Below are 22,754 nucleotides of genomic sequence, written 5' to 3' on the forward strand. Positions count from 1 at the left end.
TTTTTTTTTGTATTTTTAGTAGAGACGGGGTTTCACCATGGTCTCGATCTCCTGACCTCGTGATCCACCCGCCTCGGCATCCCAAAGTGCTGGGATTACAAGCGTGAGCCACCGCACCCGGCCTAATTTTTCTATTTTTAGTAGAGATGGGGTTTCACCAAGTTGGCCAGGCTGGTCTCGAACTCCTGACCTCCAGTGAACCACCTGTCTTGGCCTTGTCTACTTATATTCATCACCACTAGTGTGGTTTAAATGTTGGTTCCCTTCAAAACTCATGTTGAAACTTAATCCTCAATGTGACAGTATTTTTTTTTGAGACAGAGTCTCACCGTGTCGCCCAGGCTGGAGTGCAGTGGCATGATCACGGCTCACTGCAGCCTCAACCTCCCCAAGCTCAGGTGATCCTCCTACCTCACACTCCTGAGTACCTGGGACTACAGGTGCATGCCACCATGCCTGGCTAATTTTTGTATTTTTTGTAGTAATGGGGTTTCGCCATGTTGCCCAGGCTGGTCTCCAACTCCAGGGCTCAAGCGATTTGCCTGCCTTGGCCTCTCAAAAGTCCTGGGATTACAAGCATGAGCCACCATGCGTGGCGCAATGTGGCAGTACTGAGAGGTGGGGCCATTAAGAGGTGATTGGATTATGAAGGATTAGTGGGTTATCATGGGAGGAACTAGTGGTTTTATAAGAAGAGGAAGGGAGATATGAGCACCCTCAGCCCCCTTGCCACCTGTACTAGCCCGTTCTTGCATTGCTATAAAGAAATACCTGAGACTGGGTAATGTATAAAGAATAGAGGTTTAATTGGCTCACAGCTCTGCAGGCTGTACAGGACGCATAGTAGCTTCTGCTTCTGGGGAGGCCTCAGGAAGCTTCCAGTTATGGTGGAAGGCATAGGAGGAGCAGGCATCTTCACATGGCTGGAGTAGGCAGAAGAGAGGTGCCACACACTTTCACACAACCAGATCTCGTGAGAACTCACTCACTGTACAGTATCAAGGGGGGATGGTGCCAAACCATTCATGAGAACTCTGCCCCAGTGGTCCTCCAGTCACCTCACATTAGGCCCCACGTCCAACACTGGGGATTACAATTCGACATGAGATTTGGCCAGGGACACAGATTCAAACCATATCACTACCGATCCTTCTGCACTGTCCCAGGACTCCGCAAGGAGTCTCCACCAGCAAGAAAGCCCTTGCCAAGTGTGGACCCTTGACCTGGGATGTCTCAGCCTTCAGAACTGTAATACATACATTTCATTTATTTGTCTTCTTTTCCTTTATCTTCTTCATGATTTTTTTTTCTGCTTTTTCTCCTTTTCTTTATAAATTACCCAGTTTCAGTGTTTTGTTGTTGTTGTTATAAGTAACAGAAAACAGACTCATACCACCATCCCACTACCTACAACGACTTACATTCTTTTTTTTTTTTTTTTTTTTTGAGATGTAGTCTCACTCTGTCACCCACGCTGGAGAAGTTCAGTGGTGCAACTTCAGTTCATTGCAACCTCTGCCTACCAAGTTCAAGCAATTCTCCCACCTCAGCCTCCTGAGTAGCTAAGATTACAGGAGGCACATGCCACCATGCCTGGCTAATTTTTCTACTTTTGGTAGAGACGGGGTTTCACCATGTTGACCAGGCTGGTCTCAAACTCCTGACCTCAAGTGATCTGCCCACCTTGGCCTCCCAAAGTGCTGGGATTACAGGCATGAGCCACCATGCCCAGCCCAACCACTTCCATTTCTACCCCTACCATTTTGTCTAGATTACAACTGCTTCCTGCCTGGTCTCACTGCCAATGACGTTCTTACTGCTTGATTTGATCAAACCCCTTAATGCCCCCCACCCCCATCCCAGTGCTTACAGGGTCTAATCCAAACTCTTTAATGAAGCAAATAAGGTGCTCCACCCATCTCTCACCATCTCTTTTGCACCCTGTGCTCCAGCCATATTGAACAACTTACTTTCTATTTTCTGATTATACCAGTCTGTGCCTTGGCTCAAACTATATCTTCTGCCTAGAATGCTTTTCCTCTTTTTTTTTTTTTCTGAGTGAAAACATACTTGCCTTTCAAGCATCTACCCTAGCATCACATCACCTACGAAGCAACGTATGTTGATTCTTCTCCCACAGTTCTGGAGGCTAAAGTCTGAAATCAAGGTGTTAAACGGCCATGCTCCCTCTGGAGGTTGTAGGGCAGAGTCCTTCCTTGCCTCTTCCTAGCTTCTGGTGGGTGCCAGCAATCCTTGGCATTCCTTCTGTTGTAGCTCCATCATTCCATCCTCTGCTTCTGTCTTCACGTGGTGCTCTTCCTTCTGTGTGTGTGGTTTTGTTTTTGTTTTTGTTTTTTTGAGACCATCCTGTTGCCTAGGTTGATCTGGAACTCCTGGCCTCAAGCAGTCTGCCCTTCCTTGGCCTCCCAAAGTGCTAGGATTACAGGTGTGAGCCACCTCACCCAGCCCCTGTGTGTGTCTTCTCAGTGTCCTCCTTTCTCCAGATCTCTCCTTATAATGATACCACCCTAATCCAGGGTGACCTCATCTTAACTTGATTATATCTGCAAAGACCCTATTTGCAAATTAAGGTCTCAGGTGTAGGTACCAGGTTTAAGACTTCAGCATATAATTTTGGGGGACACAACTCAATCCCATGTCTCCCATGCGGGAGCAGGAGCAAGAGAGAGAGTGGAAGGAGGTGGTACACACTTTTTTATTTTTTATTTATTTTTATTTGAGACACAGTCTCAGTTTGCCATCCAGGCTAGAGTGCAGTGATGTGATCGTGGCTCACTGCAGCCTCGAACTCCTGGGCTCACACGAATCTCCTGCCTCAGCCTCCAAACTATAGGAGGCCACCACACCCAGCTAATTTTTTAATTTTTTTTTTTTTTTTTTTTGTAGAAACAGGGTCTCACTATGTTGCTCAGGTTGGTCTTGAACTCCTGGGCTCAAACAGTCCTTCTACCTCGGTCTCCTAAACTGTTGGGAGTATAGGCATGAGCCACCCTGCCCAGCCCCTGAGCTATTTTTTTATTTTTATTTTTTGAGATGGAGTTTCACCCTTGTTGCCTTGCCCAGGCTGGAGTGCCATGGCGTGATCTCAGCTCACCACAACCTCCACCTCCTGGGTTCAAGCAGTTCTCCTGCCTCAGCCTCCCGAGTAGCTGGGATTACAAGCATGCGCCACCACGCCCAGCTAATTTTGTATTTTTAGTAGAGACGGGGTTTCTCCATGTTGGTCAGGCTGGTCTCGAACTCCTGACCTCAGGTGATCCGCCTGCCTCGGCCTCCCAAAGTGCTGGGATTATAGGCCTGAGCCACTGTGCCCGGCTTTTTTTTTTTTTTTTTTTTTTTTGGTGAGTTGAGTCTTGCTTTGTCGCCCAGGCTGGAGTGCAGTGGCGCAGTCTCAGCTCACTGCAATCTCCACCTTCCTGATTGAAGCGATTCTCCTGCCTTGCCTCAGCCTCCCAAGTAGCTGAGATTATAGGCGCCCACCACCACACCCAGCTAATTTTTTTGTACTTTAGTAGAGATGGGGTTTCACCATGTTGGCCAGGCTGGTTTCAGACTCCTGACCTCAAGTGATCCACCCACCTCAGCTTCCCAAAGTGCTAGGATTACAGGCATGAGCCACCACTCCCAGCCTTGAGCTATTTTTAAGTACCGAAATGTTTTTATGTATAAACTGTTATTTTGGTATTATAAAATGTAAATCATTTATATTATAAGACATGTCCACAGAGTTATGTACTGCATTTGGGATTTAGGTTTCATTTCAAACAAGGGTACATTTTTAAAGTAGGTATACTGAGTACCTCATTCATTATTTCACATCCTTACAAGGTACTTTATTGTTTTAACTCTTATTTTCTGTTTCTTATAAGATTAGTTATCTTTTTCAGGGATTATTAGTTGTTTGCATTTCCCCCAGAGGCAAATTATCTACTGCCAGAGGCTCCTGATAGAATCATATGAGAATGAGGTTGGGAGTGGGAAGACGTTAAGAGAAGCAAGACCAGGCACAATGGCTCACCCTGTAATCCCAACAGTTTGGGAGGCCAAGGCGGGAGGATCCCGTGAGCCCAGGAGTTTGAGGTTGCAGTGAGCTATGATCACGCTAAGGAAAGGGAGTTAATGAGGAAAAGTTGTAAGACCTGATTCCCTACCCTACAGGATTTCTCTCCTTTTCCCCCCTAGGGCTGACACCTTCTTTTTCTTTTTCTTTCTTTCTTTTCTTTTTTTTGAAACAAGGTCTCACTTTGTCACCCAGGCTGGAGTGCAATGGTGTGATCTCAGCTCACTGCAGCCTCCACCTCCTGGATTCAAGCAATTCTCTTGCCTCAGCCTCCCAAGTAGCTGGTATTACAGGCGCCCACCACCACACCCAGCTAATTTGTGTGTGTGTGTGTGTGTGTGTGTCTTTTTCATCATCTTGGCCAGGCTGATCTCGAACTCCTGACCTCAGGTGATCTGCCCACCTCAGCCTCCCAAAGTTCTGGGATCACAGGCATAAACCACCACACCCGGCCAACTTCTTCCTAAGGATAATTTATTTTAGACAGGCTCTTCTTCCCCAGTCACCTTACTCTCAAGCCAGAGGGGTTGAGGAAGCCCCATCATAGAACCTGGTCATCTCTTAGGTGGAATGGCCTCTGAGACAAAACATTAAAGAGGATGGGGAGTACATCTTGCTTCTTAATAATGTTATTGATACCAGAGCTGTATTTTGACATTATGCAAAATTGATACTGAGATGCCAGCAAGGTCATTTTATCTCAGTTTTGCAACAGCTAATTTGAAACCATGGGCACGGTGAGCAGACTGCATGCTGTCACTGGTCCTGAGGACATTGCAGTATTTGAGTGCTGAGAAGTGACAGCACTCAGAAAGGGACACACCAGATTTCTATGGCTTCTTTACCTTAGGGTCTCAAAGGACATTACTGCTTTATTTCTCATTCCTTAGAAAATAGTGCACCAGAATAACTCATCCCTAAGAACTCGAGATGATTGGTATTTTACCATTTTTACTCCATCCCAGTGCCAAGCTTCAGTGTTTCTCTAGTGTGATTGATACATTAGAATTTTTACGTTATAAGCTGTGATAAAACCATAATACTTTTGGGCCACTTTAAGTCTGGAGCTTTTATGATTTCACATTGAAAAAAAGTCTGGAGCTTTATTAGGTAAGTGGAAATGTAGCACAGATGTCTGGGTAATGGAAGCCAATAGCCTGTTTTTAACAGAATTGTTCTTTAAAAGCAGAATGAAATTCCCTCTCTAGAATTTAGGGGTATAAATTCTCTACCCTCAGCCTTTGACCTATAACCTCTAAAGGAAAAAGGATTCATCTCTCTGTCTCTAATCTTTCACTAAAATACCAAATAATTAAGCACACATGTTCAATAGCAAAATATACCTAAAACAATTAATACACAAAGTAGAACCAATAGTTTCTCTCATTTTTAGAGTATCTAAAAAAAAAAACCCCAACAACTTATGCTGGCATTTATGGTATAACTTGATTTATTTCAGGATCTCATTGTAACAAACAGGAACATATGTAGTATATCATTTAACTGCAACAAAATAGTTTAAAAGTGTTGAAGCTGGAACAATCCTGAGAGATCGTACAGTCCCACCTCCTACCAAATGCAGTCACCCTAAATCAATGACATTTCACCTCTGCTACAGTGGTAGCATAGAAAGTGTTACTTTGCAAAGTGACTAATTCTGTTGTTAATCAGTTTGGCCCAGTGTTTCTCAAATTTTTCTTACCAAAACCCACAGTAAGAAATACATTTTGGTTGAGTGCAGTGGCTCATGCCTGTAATCCCAACACGTTGGGAAGCCAAGGTGAGTTGATTGCTTGAGCTCAGAGTTCGAGACTGCCTGGGTAAGATGGCAAAACCCCATCTTTACAAAAAACACAAAAATTAGCCAGGCATGGTGGCATGTGCCTGTAGTCCCAGCCAGGAGACTGAGGTTGAAAGATTGCTTGAGCCCAGGACATTGAGGCTGCAGTGAGCCGTGATAATGCCATTGCACTCCAGGCTGGGCGACAGGGCAAGACCCTGTCCCCTCCCCCCAAAAAAAGAAAAAAAAAGAAATCCACTTCAAGGCTGGGCACAGTGGGTCATGCCTGCCCATAATCCCTGCACTTTGGGAGGTCCAGGCTGGAGGATCACTTGAGGCTGGGAGTTAAAGACCAACCTGAGCCACATAGCAAGACTGTGTCTCTACAAAATAATTAAGAAATTAGCTGGGCGTGGTGGCGTGCCCTGTAACCCCAGCTACTCAGGAGGCTGAGGCGAGAGGACCTCTTGAGCCCAGGAGTCTGAGGCTGCAGTAAGCTGTGATCACCTACTGTAGTCCAACCTGGGTGACAGATCGAGACCGTCTTTAAAAAGATTTTTTTAAATTAAAAATAAATAAATAAATAAATAAATAGCTGTTCTTTATGAGCTCAAATTCATTTCCCTTTAGTCCTATATTTTGGTCCATTTGCTTTTTAGTGAATATTTATTGATTCAACAAATACTGACTGAGCATCTATATGCAGGACATTGTGCACTGTGCTAGGGATGCTGAGGTGGAAAAAACAGAGACTCATACCTTTTGGAGCTTAGATTCTAGTGCTTAGTCTGGAAGCCTAGTCTACTAGACCTATTAAGAGAATAATTCTGGCTGGGCACGGTGGCTCACGCCTGTAATCTCAGCACTTTGGGATGCTGAGGCGGGTGGATCATGAGGTCAGGAGATCGAGACCATCCTGGCTAACATGGTGAAACCCCATCTCTACTCAAAATACAAAAAATTAGCCAGGCGTGGTGGTGGACGCATGTAGTCCCAGCTACTCGGGAGGCTGAGGTAGGAGAATGGCGTGAACCTGGGAGGCGGAGCTTGCAGTGAGCCGAGATCGTGCCACTGCACTCCAGCCTGGGCGACAGAGCAAGACTCCGTCTCAAAAAAAAAAAAAAAAGAAGAAGAATTCTACAGCTAGGTGCAGTGGCTCATGCCGATAGATAATCCCAGCACTTTGGGAGGCCAAGGTAGGCGGATCACTTGAGCCCAGAGGTTTGAGACCAGCATAGGCAAAATAGTGAGACCCTATCTCTACAAAAAAAAGAAAAAATTACTGGGCATGGTGGCGCATACCTCTAGTCCTAGTTACTCAGGAGGCTAAGGTGGGAGGGTCACCTGAGCCTGGGAAGTCAAGACCGCAATGAGCTGTGATAGTGCCACTGCACTCCAGCTTGGGCGACAGAGCAAGACTCTGTCTCAAAAATAATAATAATAAAAAATACATAATAACAAAAACAAAATAATTCTAGTTCTTCCACATAATTGCCTTTCAGTATTGGAAGACAACTATCATGTTTCCTAATCTATACCTCATATGGTATAGTTTCTATGACAATAGCTATTGAGCCATAGTGATTAACTAAAGCTTCCCATACTAAAGATGGGCTTGTCAAGGAAACCTCTGATGAAATGACATTTAAGCAAAGACTTGTGTAGAGTTGGGGAACAAGTTATGTGAAGATCCTTCACTCCTGGGTGAGGAATGTTTCAGACACAAGGGGCGACAGAGAAAGACTCTGTCTCAAAAAAAAAAAAAAAAGATATAATTTAGTCTGGGCACGGTGGTTCACGCCTGTAATCCCAGCGCTTTGGGAGGCCGAGGCAGGCGGATCATGAGGTCAGGAGTTTGAGACCAGCCTGGCTAACTGGTGAAACCCCATCTCTACTAAAAATACAAAAAAAATTAGCCAGGTGTGGTGGCACGCACTTGTAATCCCAGCTACTAGGGAGGCTGAGGCAGGAGAATTGATTGAACCTGGGAGCTGGGAGGCAGCGGTTGTAGTGAGCTGAGATCATGCCACTGCACTCCAGCCTGGGCAACAGAGCAAGACTCCATCTAGAGAAAAAATTAAGATATAATTTACATACAGTAAAATGCCCCCATTGTAAATGTACAATTTAATGTTTGACATATGTTCATATGTAATAATCACCATAAATAATATATGAAACATTTTCATCACCTACAATTTCCCTCATGCCTTTTTTTCTTATGCCATTTTGTAGTAGAACCTCCTGTTTCGTTCCCAGTTTCAGGCAACTGTAATCTCCCCTACGTGATTATAGATTAGTTCTGCCTATTCTTTTTTTTTTTTTTTTTGAGACAGTCTTGCTCTGTTGCCCAGGCTGGAGTGCAGTGGAGCGATCTCAGCTCACTGCCACCTCCCGGGTTCACGCCATTCTCCTGCCTCAGCCTCCCAAGTAGCTGGGACTACAGGCGCCCGCCACCACGCCCGGCTAATTTTTGTATTTTTAGTAGAGACAGGGTTTCACCGTGTTAGCCAGGATGGTCTCGATCTCCTGACCTCTCCTGATCCGCCCGCCTCGGCCTCCCAAAGTGCTGGGATTACAGGCATGTGCCACTGCGCCCGGCTGGGTTTCCTTTCCTTAATGGTATCTTTAAAAGGGCAGAATTTTGACAAAGCCATTTGTCAACTTTTTCTTATAGTTCATGCTTTTTATTTATTTTATTTTATTTTCTATAAAAAATAGAGATGGGGTTTTGCTATGTTCCCCAGGCTAGTCTTGAACTCCTGGAGCAATCTGTCCACCTCGGCCTCCCAGAGTGCTGGGATTACAGGTGCGAGCCACTGCACTTGGTGTACGTCACACTTTTTGTGTCTTAAGAAATCTTTGGGCCAGGCGCGGTGGCTCAAGCCTGTAATCCCAGCACTTTGGGAGGCCGAGGCGGGCGGATCACGAGGTCAGGAGATCGAGACCATCCTGGCTAACACAGTGAAACCCCGTCTCTACTAAAAATACAAAAAATTAGCCGGGTGTGTTGGCGGGCGCCTGTAGTCCCAGCTACTCGGGAGGCTGAGGCAGGAGAACGGTGTGAACCCAGGAGGCGGAGCTTGCAGTGAGCCGAGATCGCGCCACTGCACTCCAGCCTGGGTGAAAGAGCAAGACTCCGTCTCAAAAAAAAAAAAAAAAAAAAAAAAAGAAATCTTTGCCTACCCCAAGGTCCCGAAGACTTTCTCCTTTGTTTTCTTCTGAAATTTAGCTTTTACCATGATCTTTTTCTATAAACTTTTTCTATGATCCTTGTCAAATGAAAATTTGTATGTTGTGTAGAGTAAGAATCAAGATTATTTTTTCTTCTGTAACGGATACCAGTTGTTCTGGCACCATTTGTTTGTAAACATGAACCTTTCCCCATTGAGTGACTGTGATATCTTTGTCAAGAGCCAATTGATAAAGTGAACCTGACTAAAAAATCAATTGATAATATATTCATGTGTCTATTTCTGGACTCTATTCCATTGATCTATGTGCCTGTCTTACTGCCAATAATACACTATCTTGGTTACCATAGTTATAGTAAGTCTTGTAATTACGTACGGTAGGTTCCCTTTTCTTCTCCTTTTTCAAAATTGTTTTGGTTATTTTAGGTCCACCGAATTCCCTTTAAATTTTAGAAGCAGCTTGATACTTTCTACAAAGATAAATTTGCTTGGATTTTGTTGGGATTACATTAATCCTGTACGTCCCACTTGAATAGAATTGACACATTAACTGTTTCTTCTAATTCATCTGCATGGCTTATCTTTCCATTTATTTAGATTGTTTATATTTCTCTCAAGTGTTTTGTAGTTTTAAATATATAGAGTTTGCAAATAATTTAGTTATATTGACCCCTAAGCATTTTTGGTGCTTTTACGAATGCATTGTTTAAAAATTTTATTTTCCAACTGTTCATTGCTAACATATAGAAATAAAATTGATTTTCATATGTTGATCCCGTATCCTGTGACCTTGTTAAATTCAGCTATTTGTTCAAGAAGATTCTTTATAGGATTTTCTGTGTACATGATTGTGTCATCTATAAACAATAACAGTTTTTCTTTTTCCTTTTTACTCCTTATGCCTGTTACTTCTTTTTTTTTTTTTTTTTTGAGACTGAGTCTCGCTCTGTCACCCAGGCTGGCGTGCAATGGTGCAATCTTGGCTCACTGCAACCTCCATCTCCCAAGTTCAAGCAATTCTCCTGCCTCAGCCTCCTGAGTAGCTGGGATTACAGGTGCCCACCACCACGCCCAGCTTATTTTTGTAATTTTAGTAGAGACGGAGTTTCACCATGTTGGTCAGGCTGGTCTCAAAGTCCTGACCTCAGGTGATCTGCCCACCTCGGCCTCCCAAAGTGCTGGGATTACAGGCGTGAGCCACCACGCTGGGCCTGTGCCTTTTATTTCTTCAACATCTCTTATTGCACTGACTAACACCTCTAGGACAATGTTGGATAGAAATAGTTCAGAGCACAAATCTTTGCCCTGTTCCCTGCCTTAGGGGGAAAGCATTTGATCTTTCATAGTTAAATAAGATATTAGCAGTTGGCTTTTTGTAGATGGCCTTTAGCAGCTGAGGAAGTTTCCTTCTATTTCTATTTCACTAGAGTTTTTATTATGAATAAGTGTTGGATTTTTCAAATGTCTGTTCTGTGTCTGTTGAGATAGCCCTATTTTTTTTTATTCTGTTAATGTAGTGGATTGTACTGATTAATTTTCAACTGTTAAACATCTTGTATTCCAGCGATAAACCTCACTTGGTATTATCCTTTCATATATATTTGCTTTATAAATATAATTTTTTTTTTTTTGAGACAAAGTCCCACTCTGTCACCCAGGCTGGAGTGCAATGGTGTGATCTTGGCTCACTGCAACCTCTGCCTCCAGGGTTCAAGGGATTCTCCTGGCTCAGCCTCCCAAATAGTTGGTATTACAGGCGTCCGCCACCACGCCCAGCTAATTTTTTTGTACTTTTAGTACAGATAGGGTTTTGCTATGTTGGCCAGGTTGGTCTTGAACTCCTGACCTCAGGTGATCCACCTGCCTCGGCCTCCCAAAGTGCTGGGATTACAGGTGTGAACCACTGCACCCGGCCACAAATATAATATTAAGTCGGGGTTTTTTGTTTTTTTTTTTTTTTGAGACAGAGTCTCACTCTGTCACCTGGGCTAGCGTGCAGTGGAACAATCTTGGCTCACTGCAACCTCTGCCTCCCAGGTTCAAGTGATTCTCCTGTCTCAGCCTCCTGAGTAGCTGGGACTACAGGTGCACGCCACCATGCCCAGCTAATTTAGGATTTTTGTGTCCATGTTTACAAGGGATATTGGTCTATAGTTTTATTTGCTTATAATGCCTTTGGTTTAGGTATCAGAGTAATACTGGCCTCATAAAATGAGTTGAAAGTTTTTCTCCTTGTCTATTTAATGAAAGTGTTTGTATAGATGAGTATTATGTCTTTCTTAAATGTTTGATAGAATTCAACACTGAAGCTATTTGGGTCTGGAGTTTTCTTTGTGCGCAGTTTTTAAATATATTTTAAATTGATAATTTAAATAATTTAAATTTTAAGTTTGATATATGGCTATTCAGATTTTTAATTTTTTTCTTGTACTAGGTTTTTTTGGGTTTTTTTTGTTGTTGTTTTTTGAGATACAGTCTCACTCTGTCACCCAGGCTGGAGTACAGTGGCGTGATCTCACCTTACTGCAACCTCCACCTCCTGAGTTCAAGTGATTCTCATGTCTCAGCCTCCTGAGCAGCTAGGATTACAGGCACACACCACCACACCTGGCTAATTTTTGTATTTTTAGTAGAGATGGAGTTTCGCCATGTTGGCCAGGCTAGTCTCAAAACTCCTGACCTCGGGTAATCCACCCGCCTTGGTCTCCCAAAGTGCTGGGATTACAGGCGTGAGCCACTATGCCTGGCCTCTTGTACTAATTTTGATCACTTATATCACTCAGGGAATTCATCTATTTCATTTACTTTGTTGAATGTATTAGCATAGAGTTCATAATAGTTTCTTTTTATTCTTTCAATGTTTGTAGAATCTGTAGTGATGCTTCCCTCTTTCATTCCTAATACTGGTAATTTATGTCTTCTTTTTTTTTTCTTGGTTGATCTAGCTAAAGGTTAATCAATCTTTATTGATAATGATTAATTTATTGATACTGATATAGGTAACCAGCTTTGTTTTCATTGATTTTTCTCTATCATTTCTTTGGTTTCTTTTTGTTCATTTCCTTCCTTCTACATACATTGGGTTTAATTTGATCTCCTTTTCCCTAGATTCTTTTTTATTTTTTGAAACTGGGTCTCCCTCTGTCACCCAGGCTGGAGTGCAGTGGCACGATCTCGGCTCACTGCAACCTCCCCATCCCGGGTTCAAGTGATTCTCCTGCCTCAGCCTCCTGAGTAGCTGGGATTGCAGGTGTGTGCCACCACGCCCGGCTAATTTTTTTTTTGTTTTTAGTAGAGACGGGGTTTCAGCATGTTGGTCAGGCTGGTCTCGAACTCCTGACCTCGTGATCTGCCCGCCTCAGCCTCCCAAAGTGCTGGGATTACAGGCGTGAGCCACTGCGCCCGGCCCTTCTCTAGATTCTTAAGTTGAAACTTAACTCATTAATTTTTTCAGAACTTTCTTTTTTTCTTTTTTTAATTGAGAAAGGTCTCACTCCCATCACCCAGGCTGATGTGCAATGGCGTAATCATGGCTCACTGCAGCCTCGGCTTCCTGGGCTCAGGTGATTCTCCCACCTTAGACTCCCAAATAACTGGGACTACAGGCGCAAGCCACCACACTTGGCTAATTTTTTGTATTTTTTGTAGAGACAGGGTTTCACTATGTTGCCCAGGCTGGTCTCGAACTCCTGGGCTCAAGTGATCTGCCCATCTCAGCCTCCCAAAGTGCTGGGATTACAGGCAAAAGCCACCATACCCAGCTAAAACTTTTTTTTTTTTTTTTTTTTTTTTTTTTAATATAAGAATTTAAAACTATACATTTTCCTGGCCGGGCGCAGTGGCTCATGCCTGTAATCCCAGCACTTTGGGAGGCCGAGATGGGCAGATCACCTGAGGTCGGGAGTTCGAGACTAACCTGACCAACATGGTGAAACCCCGTCTCTACTAAAAATCCAAAAAATTAGCCGGGTGTGGCAGCGCATGCCTGTAATCCCAGCTACTTGGGAGGCTGAGGCAGGAGAATTGCTTTAACCTGGGAGGCGGAGGTTGCAGTGAGCTGAGGTCACACCATTGCACTTCAGCCTGGGCAACAAGAGCAAAAACTCTGTCTCAAAAAATAATAAATAAAATAAAAATGAACTATACGTTTTCCTCTAAACTGCTTGAACTACAAACAACAAATTTTGATTTGTGTAGAGTGTTCTATAAATGTCTATTTATTTAGAAGTTTAATGTTTAATCTCCAAGTATTTCAGGATTTTCATGTGCTATTAACTTCTAGTTTGATTCCATGTGGTCAGAGAACATACTCTGTGTGATTTTAATCCTTTAAATATACTAAAAACTTAGGCCAGGTGTGGTGGCTTACGCCTGTAAATCCCTGAGGCTGAGGCAGGAGGATAACTTGTGGCCAGGAGTTTGAGACCAGCCTGGGCAATGTAGGCAGACCCCTGACTCTATAAAAAACTTAAAAATTAGCCAGGTGTGGTGGCATGCACCTGTGGTCCTAGTTACTTGGGAAGATGAGGCTGGAGGATTGCATGAGCCCAGAAGTTTGAGGTTATAGTGAGCTATGATTGCAGCCCTGTACTCCAGACTGAAAGAGCAAGACCCTGTCTCTAAAACTAAAAAATAAAAAAATTTTTAAAAATTATAACATGTTTTATGGCTCAGGGTATGGTCTATCTTGATTAATGTTTGCTATGTACTTAAAAAGAATGCATATTTTGCTCTTGTTGTGTAGAGTGTGCTGTAAATGTAAATTTGTCCAAGTCGGTTGATAGTATTGCTCAAGTGTTTTATTTATTTTATTATTTTGAGACAGGATCTCACTCTGTCACCCAGGCTAGAGTTGCAGTGGTGCTAACATGGTTCACTGCAGACTTGACCTCCTAAGCACAAGTGATCCTCACAACTCAGCCCCATCAGTAGCTGGAACCACAGGTGCATGCCGCCATGCCAAGCTAATTTTTATTTTGTAGAGATAGGTGTCTCTCTGTTGTCCAGGCTGGTCTTGAACTGCTGCCCCCAAGTAGTTTGCCCACTTTGGCCTCTCAAAGTGCTGGCATTACAGGCATAAGCCACCATGCCTGGCCTGATAATGTCCTTTTAAAATGGAGTTCAGACTATTAACATTTAATATAATTATCAATATAGTTGGATTTAAGTGTACTATCTTGCTATTTGTTTTCTATTTATGCCAACTTCTTTTTCATGTCTTTTGTTCTTTTTCTTTTCTTTTCTTTTTTTTTTTTTGAGACAGAGTTTCACTCTTTCCCCCAGGCTGGAGTGCAGTGGCACAATGTCAGCTCACTGCAACCTCTGCCTTCAGGTTTCAAGCGATTCTCCTGCTCCAGCCTCCTGAGTAGCTGGGATTACAGGTGCTCGCCACCACACCTGGCTAATTTTTGTATTTTTAGTAGAGATGGGGTTTCACCATGTTAGCCAGGCTGGTCTCGAACTCCTGACCTTGTGATCTACCCGCCTCAGCCTCCCAAAGTGCTGAGATTACAGGCGTGAGCCACTGTGCCTGGCCCATCTTTTGTTCTTTTGCTTTTCTTTATCCTGCCTCAGTTAAAGAATATTGAGGTGGCTCATGCCTGTAATCCCAATACTTTGAGGGTCCGTGGTGGGAGGATCGCTTAGGGCTGGGAGTTCAAGACCAGCCTGGGCAACATGGCAGGACCCCATCTCTGCAAAAAATTAAAAAAAAAAAATTAGGCATGACGGTGGTCTCCTGTAGTCCCAGCTACTCAGGGGGCTGAGGTGGGAGGATCACTTGAGGCCAGGAGTTCAAGGTTACAGTAAATCTATAATCCTCCCACTGAACTCCAGCCTGGACAACAAACCGAGACCCTATCCCTGAAACAAACAAACGAAAAGAATATTGAGCACTTTTTTAGTATTCTGTTTCATCTCCACTGTTGGCTTATTAACTTAATCTCTGTCTTATTTTTAGTCGTTGCTGTCAGGGTTACAATATGCATTTTGCCTCATTACAATATGCATTTCACTTATTACTCATCACATATTATAGAGCTTCATATATAGCAGATTTCGCAAACTACAGCCTTCAAGCCAAGCCTGAATGCCTACCTGCTTTTGTAAATAAGGTTTTATGGAAACATAGCCATGGTCATTCAATTACATATTTTTTCATCAAGTCCAAAATGTCTACATAAATATGACACATTTTGTGCTATAAGGACAGAGTTGAGTAGTTGCAGTGGAGGCCACATAGCCTGCAAAGTCAAAAGTATTTACTGTGTGGCCTTTTAAGTAAAAGTTTGCCAACTTCTCATGTATATTATAAGAACCTTACAGTGTTATTTCTGTTTTTTCCTTTTTCTTCAAATGTTTTTTCTGTCCCCACCTTTTCTGGAACCTCAGTTGCAAATATATTAGACTGTTTGATATTGTTCCACATTTCACTAAAGCTCTGTTCATTTTTTTTTTTCTTTGAGACAGTTTCACTCTTGTTGCCCAGGCTGCAGTGCAATGGTGCAATCTTGGCTCACTGCAACCTCCACCTCCCGGGTTCAAGCGATTCTTCTGCCTTAGCCTCCTGAGTAGCTGGAACTACAGGTGCCCACCACGCCTGGCTAATTTTTGTGTTTTTAGTGGAGACGGGGTCTCACTATGTTGGCCAGGCTGGTCTCAAACTCCTGACCTCAGGTGATCTGCCTGCCTCGGCCTCCCAAAGTGCTGGGATTACAGGCCTGAGCCACCACATCCAGCCTAATTTTTGTATTTTTAGTAGAGACGCAGTTTCATCATGTTGGCCAGTCTGGTCTCCATCTCCTGACCTCAAGTGATCCGCCCACCTCGGCCTCCCAAAGTGCTGAGATTACAGACGTGAGCCACCAGGCCCGGCCCTAATTTCTAGAAATGTTATTTGACTATTTTTATATCTTTCAATATGTTCATTTTTTAAAAAATCTTTGAGTGTATGTATAGTTAATGCTAACATCCTTCTTTGCTAACTCTAACATCTCTTTCATTTCTAGATCTGTTTCTATTGACTAATTTTCCTTCTGATTTAAAAAAAAAATTTATTTATTATTTATTTATTTATGGAGACAGGCTTTCACTGTGTTATCCAGGCTGGAGTGCAGTGGCTATTTACAGGTGTGATCATAGCGCGCTACAGCCTCTAACTCCTGGACTCAAGCGATCCTGCTGCCTCAGCTTTTCAAGTAGGTGGGACTACAGCCTCATGCCCTTGTGCCCAGCACTAATCTTTTTTTATGGAATGGTGGACACTATAAATATATATATATATATATTTTTTTTTTTTTTTTTTTTTTTTTTTTTTTTTGAGACGGAGTCTTGCTCTGTGCCCCAGGCTGGAGTGCAGTGGCGCGATCTTGGCTCACTGCAAGCTCCGCCTCCTGGGTTCACGCCATTCTCCTGCCTCAGCCTCCCGAGTAGCTGGGACTACAGGCGCCCGCCAACACACCCAGCTAATTTTTTGTATTTTTAGTAGAGACGGGGTTTCACTGTGTTAGCCAAGATGGTCTCGATCTCCTGACCTCGTGATCCGCCCGCCTCGGCCTCCCAAAGTGCTGGGATTACAGGCTTGAGCCACCGCGCCCGGCCATAAATATATATTTTTGAGTGTCTGAATTTTGTTGTCTGTCTTTAATTGAATTTTGGTTTACTTGTTAATTTGTTAATGGATCAGCTTGATTTGGAAGCTTGTTTTTAAGCTTTGGGGCAGTTCTAGAGTTATCTTTACTGCTGTGTTAGGTTAGTCCTACTACTAAGATATTACTCTTCCAGGGTCTCTACTTTATGCCCTGGATGTTCAGCTTCAGCAAAGAATGTTTACTCTGGCTGGTCAAAACTTATCAGCCAGGTGTGCTGGCTCACACCTAAAATACCAGCACTTTGGGAGGCTGAGGCGGGTGGATCACCTGAGGTCAGGAGTTCAAGACCAGCCTGACCGGAGAATGGCGTGAACCCGGGAGGCGGAGCTTGCAGTGAGCCGAGATCGCGCCACTGCACTCCAGCCTGGGCAACAGAGCGAGACTCCGTCTCCAAAAAAAAAAAAAAAAGACCAGCCTGACCAACATGGTCTACTAAAAAATACAAAAATTAGCCGGGTGTGGTGGCAGGCGCCTGTAATCTCAGCTACTCAGGAGGCTGAAGCAGGAGAATCACTTCAACCCAGGAGGCGGAGGTTGCAGTGAGCTGAGATCACGCCATTGCACTCCAGCCTGGGCAACAGAGCAAGATTCCATCTCAAAAAAAAAAGAAAAAAAACACAACTTAAATATCTTCCAACTCTCTGTGTGTAAGCTCTGGGAATTTTTCTGCTCATAGCAACTCAGGGCTCCTGTGAAGAGTTATTGATCTCTTTGCATACTTGCCTCTTCTCTGGTGCTTTGCCTCAAACTTCCAGACACCTCATGCTCCTGAACACTGATCTCTGCTCCATTCAGTGTGATTTTCTCTTCCTGTATTCCAGTCCAGAAAGCCAAAGTGATAGTAGGACATGCCTCACTTGGTTCCATTCTCTCAGGGATCACAGTCCCATACTCCCTGATTTCATTGTCTGAAAACAATTTTTTTCATGCATTTTGTTCAGTTTTTCTAATTGTTTATAGCAGAAGGCCAAGTCTAGTACCAGTTACTCCAACATGGGAAAAGAATTTTACTTTTATAGTTTTCTGATTTTACATTTTTTACTTTATAGATATAGAGTATCACCTGCAGTAATAATAACTTATTATTTTTAATATTCACACGTTGTAGTTAGTTATCTTGTCTAATTCATTGGCTAGTACTTCCAGGACAATGTTAAATAATAGTGTTGATATTTTCCTGTTATTTTTCTGTAAGGGTAGATGGGACAACATTTTAAAGGGAGGCCAGGCATGGTGGCTCACACCTGTAATCCCAAAATTTGGGGAAGCTCAGGCGGGTGGATTGAAGAATCGCTTGAGCCCGGGAGGTGGACATTGCAGTGAGCCAAGATTGCGCCACTGCATTCTAGCTTGGGCTACAGAGTGAGACTCTGTCTGAAAAAAACAACAACAACAAAAAAAAATTTTTAAAGAGAGCGTTGATTGGGCACAGTGGCTCATGCATATATATAATCCCAGCACTTTGGGAGGCTGAGGCAGGCGGATCACTTGAGTCCAGGAGTTCGAGACAAGCCTGGCCAATATGGTGAAACTCCATCTCTACTAAAAATACAAAAAAATTAGCTGGCCGGGCGCGGTGGCTCACGCTTGTAATCCCAGCACTTTGGGAGGCCGAGGCAGGCGGATCACGAGGTCAGGAGATCGAGACCACAGTGAAACCCCGTCCCTACTAAAAATACAAAAAATTAGCCGGGCGTGGTGGCGGGCGCCTGTAGTCCCAGCTACTCGGAGAGGCTGAGGCAGGAGAATGGCGTGAACCCGGGAGGCGGAGCTTGCAGTGAGCCGAGATTGCACCACTGCACTCCAGCCTGGGCGACAGAGCGAGACTCCGTCTCAAAAAAAAAAAAAAAAATTAGCTGGGCATGGTGGCACATGCCTGTAGTCCCAGCTACTAGGGAAGGTTGAGGCACGAGAATCACTTGAACCTGGGAGGCAGAGGTTGCAGTGAACCAAGATCGCACCACTGTACTGCAGCCTGGGCAACAAAGTAAGATTCTGTCTGAAAAAAAAAAAGGAGAGAGAGAGAGAATTTTCAGGGTTAATGAAAATACTGGGGAAAAGGGCACTGTCCTATGGTGTTGATGGAGATACAAATTGATACAGTGTTTTCGGAAGGACGTTTGTCAGTACCCACTTAACAACTGGACTTCTAGGAATCAAATTATGTCCTAAATGCTTGTCTTAGTCCGTTTCTGTTGCTATAACAGAATACCACAGACTGGGTAATTTATAAAGAACAGAAGTTGGCCGGGCGCGGTGGCTCAAGCCTGTAATCCCAGCACTTTGGGAGGCCGAGGCGGGCGGATCACGAGGTCAGGAGATCGAGACCATCCTGGCTAACACAGTGAAACCCCGTCTCTACTAAAAATACAAAAATTAGCCGGGTGTGTTGGCGGGCACCTGTAGTCCCAGCTACTCAGGAGGCTGAGGCAGGAGAATGGCATGAACCCGGGAGGCGGAGCTTGCAGTGAGCCGAGATCGCGCCACTGCACTCCAGCCTGGGGCACAGAGCAAGACTCCGTCTCAAAAAAAAAAAAAAAAAAAAAAAAAAAAAGTTTATTTGGCTCACAAATCTGATGCCAGCATCTGGCAAGGATCATCGGATGGCGGAAGGCATCCCAAAGCAAGGAAGCACAGGAGCAACACAGAGAGACAACAAGGGGGCAAACTCTTAGCAGGAGCCCACTCCCATGCTAACGAACCCACTCCCAAGATAACGGCATTAACCCATGCATGAATGAGGTGCCCACACGACTTAATAACTTCTTTAATCTACCTCTTAATACTGTTACATGAGTTTGTAGGGACATTAAAACCACAGCAATGCTCAAGGATGTATGTGCAAACATATATATATATATATATTTATTTTATTTATTTATTTTTTGAGATAGAGTTTCCCTCTTGTTGCCCAGGCTGGAGTGCAATGGCAAGACCTCGGCTCACTGCAACCTCCATCCCCCAGGTTCAAGCGATTCTTCTGCCTCAGCCTCCTGAGTAGCTGGGATTACAGGTGCACATCAACATGTCTGGCTAATTTTTGTAGTTTTAGTAGAGACGGGGTTTCGCCACATTGGCTAGGCTGGTCTCAAGCTCCTGATCTCAGGTGATCTACCCACCTCGGCCTCCCAAAGTGCTAGGATTACAGGTGTGAGCCACCGTGCCCGGCCTGCAAAAGTATTTGTTGCAGCATTGTATTAGTCTGTTCTCACACTGCTTATGAAGAAATACCCGAGACTGGGTAACTCATAAAAGAAAGAGGTTCAATTGACTCAGTTCTGCATTGCTGGGGAGGCCTCAGGAAGCTTACAATCATGGCAGAAGGTGAAGGAGAAGCAGGCATCTTTACAGGGCAGCAGGATGGAGTGAGTGCCAGCAGAGGAAATGCCAGATGTTTATAATACCATCAAATCTCGTGAGACTCATTCACTGTAATGAGAACAGCATGGGGGGAACTGCACCTATGATTCAGTTACCTCCACCTGGTCCCACCCATGAGGATTACAATTCAAGGTGAGATTTTGGGTGGGGACACAGCCAAACCATATTAAGCATTATTTATCATATCAAAAACATGTCATGACCCAACTACCTTGTTTCAAAGAGAACAGAGGAATTATTATATTTTAACTGAGAGGATATACTAGTACAGGTTGAGTATCCCTAACCCGAAAATTCAAAATCTGAAATGCTCCAAAATCTAAAACTTTTTGAGTACTAACCTGATGCTCAAAGGAAATGCTCATTGGAGCATTTTGGATTTTGGATTTTCCAGTTAGGGATGCTGAACCTAAGTATAATGAACATATTCCAAAATCCAAAAAAATATGAAATTCAAAGTGCTTCTGGTCCCAAGCATTTTGGATAAAGGATACTCAACCTGGCCGGGCGCGGTGGCTCACACATGTAATCCCAGCACTTTGGGAGGCCGAGGCGGGCGGGTCACCTGAGGTCAGGAGTTCGAGACCAGCCTGACCAACATGAAGAAACCCTGTCTCTACTGAAAATACAAAAATTAGCTGGGCGTGGTGGCACATACCTGTAATCCCAGCTACTCGGGAGGCTGAGACAGGAGAATCACTTGAACCTGGGAGGCGGAGGTTGCAGTGAGATCGTGCCATTGCACTCCAGCCTGGGCAACAAGAGTGAAACTCTGTCTCAAAAAAAAAAAAAAAGGATACTCAGCCTGTAAAAGATTAGGCATCGATTTAATGCTTCTGTAGCAATATTCCCAGATGTCTTGTTTTGCACTTGTGTGACATAACCATGCATATATTATGTCTCTGTGAGCACAGTATCCCGGGTTTGTCTGTACTCCAGAAACAAGGTCATATAAGGACTCAGCAAAAGCTGGGTCTTTGGGCACTGAGCATGTCCAATCCCTAGCTAAGTGACTCAGTCTTTTTTATTTAATAATTTCTGGGAGATTTGGGATTTTGAAGCCCATTACTAGTAGAACCTGGCCTATATTAAACATGGAAGAAACTTCATTCTAGACAGAACTCCTTGAGAACTAATTCATTATAGGGTCTTCATCTCTATATATGTTCATATTTATAACTTTCATAGAGTACTGAGTAGAAGTTAATGTATTTTTAAAATAACTGCTTAGGCCAGGTGCAGTGGCTCATACCTGTAATCCCAACACTTTGGGAGACCGAGCCAGGTGGATTGCTTGAGCCCAGGAGTTTGGGACCAGCCTGGGAAACATAGTGAAACGCCATCTCTACTAAAAATACAGAAAATTAGCCAGGCATGGTGGTGCACGCCTTTAGTCCTAGCTACTCTAGAGGCTGAGGTAGGAGGATTGCTTGAACCTGGGAAGCAGAGGTTATAGTGAGCCAAGATTGTGCCACTGGCACTCCAGCCTGGGTGACAGAGTGAGACCCTGTCTCAAAAAAAAAAAAAATCAGGTTAAGTGACTGAATCTGGGGTGGGAGTTCAGATGGTGAGGCATTAATATAGTCTCACTCATAGGTAAAGACTGGATTAGATTATTCCAGTAATACAAAGGTCATTCAACATCCAAGAAATCCATTAATGTAATATACCATTTTAATAGATTGTTATGGGTTAAATTTGTTCCCCCAAAATGATATGATTAAGCCCTAATCTGCAGTCTTTTATTTGGAAATAAGGCCATTAAAGATGTAATTAAATTAAGATATGGTCACTAGGGTGGGGTGGGCCCTTAATCCAGTATCACTGGTGTCCTTACGAGAAGCCAGTGTGAAGATATGAGGAGAGAATACTTTGGGTTTTGTTTTGTTTTTGAAATGGAATCTCACTCTGTCACCCAGGCTAGAGTGCAGTGGCGGGATCTCGGCTCACTGCAACCTCCGCCACCCAGGTTCAAGCGATTCTCCTCCCTCAACCTCCCGAGTAGCTGGAATTACAGGCGCCCACCACCATGCCTGGCTAATTTTTGTATTTTTAGTAAAGACAGGGTTTTACCGTGTTGATCTTAGCATGGTGACCATGTTGGTCTTGAACTCTTGACCTTAAGTGATCCACCTCCTGCGGCCTCCCAAAGTGCTGGGATTACAGGTGTGAGCCACCACACCTGACCAACGAGGAGAGAATACTTTGTAAAGATACAGAGACACACACGCAGGGAGAAGATGGCCATATGAAGACAGAGGCAGAGATTGGGGTAAGCTGCTTCAAACCAAGGAACACCTAGGGCCACCAGAAGATAGAATGAAATAAAGAAGGATTCCTCCCTTACAGGTTTCAGAAAAACCGTGGTCCTGTTTACAATTTAGTTTTGGATTTCTAGCCTCCAGATTGCAAGACAATAAAATTATATTTTTTTAAGTTACCTAGTTTGTGGTACTTTGTTATGGCAGCCCTAGGAAACTAATATACAAAGATGCGAAAACATATAAATGCAGAATAAACACAATACAATTTAGCACTAATTTACGATTTTTTAAGTTTTAGCAAATTGAAAACAAAAGGGTACCAATCAAACTCCTATACTAAACGTCATCTTTTTTTTTTTTTTTTTTTTTGAGATAGAGTCTGTCGCTGTTGCTCAGGCTGGAGTG

General features: G+C 43.6%; 1 protein-coding gene and 1 long non-coding RNA gene across 8 annotated transcripts in view; one reads left to right on the forward strand and one right to left on the reverse strand.

Moving 5' to 3' along the window:
- The window catches only part of ZBTB8A (zinc finger and BTB domain containing 8A), a 58,749-nt gene that overhangs the window by 19,837 nt on the left and 16,158 nt on the right, over positions 1-22,754 (forward strand). For 2 of the 7 annotated variants that reach the window (XM_030823327.1, XM_030823332.1), the window contains exon 1: positions 1,179-1,248. The exons of 4 other annotated variants lie outside the window; for them this stretch is intronic. In XM_030823327.1, coding sequence (XP_030679187.1) covers positions 1,229-1,248 — 20 coding nt within the window. In that variant the 5' untranslated portion in view covers positions 1,179-1,228. Of the gene's footprint in view, positions 1-1,178; positions 1,249-16,226; positions 16,256-22,754 lie in introns of those variants that run through there. One more of the 7 variants, XM_030823331.1, reaches the window with a different exon arrangement.
- On the reverse strand, positions 133-10,960 carry LOC115837538. Its single transcript, XR_004032551.1, has 2 exons — positions 10,902-10,960; positions 133-190 (listed from the first exon to the last, which is right to left on the reverse strand). It is a non-coding gene; the product is annotated as an uncharacterized LOC115837538 (long non-coding RNA).

The sequence above is a fragment of the Nomascus leucogenys genome, chromosome 12, assembly GCF_006542625.1.
Source record: "Nomascus leucogenys isolate Asia chromosome 12, Asia_NLE_v1, whole genome shotgun sequence".
In the NCBI taxonomy this organism is placed as follows: Eukaryota; Metazoa; Chordata; class Mammalia; order Primates; family Hylobatidae; genus Nomascus; species Nomascus leucogenys.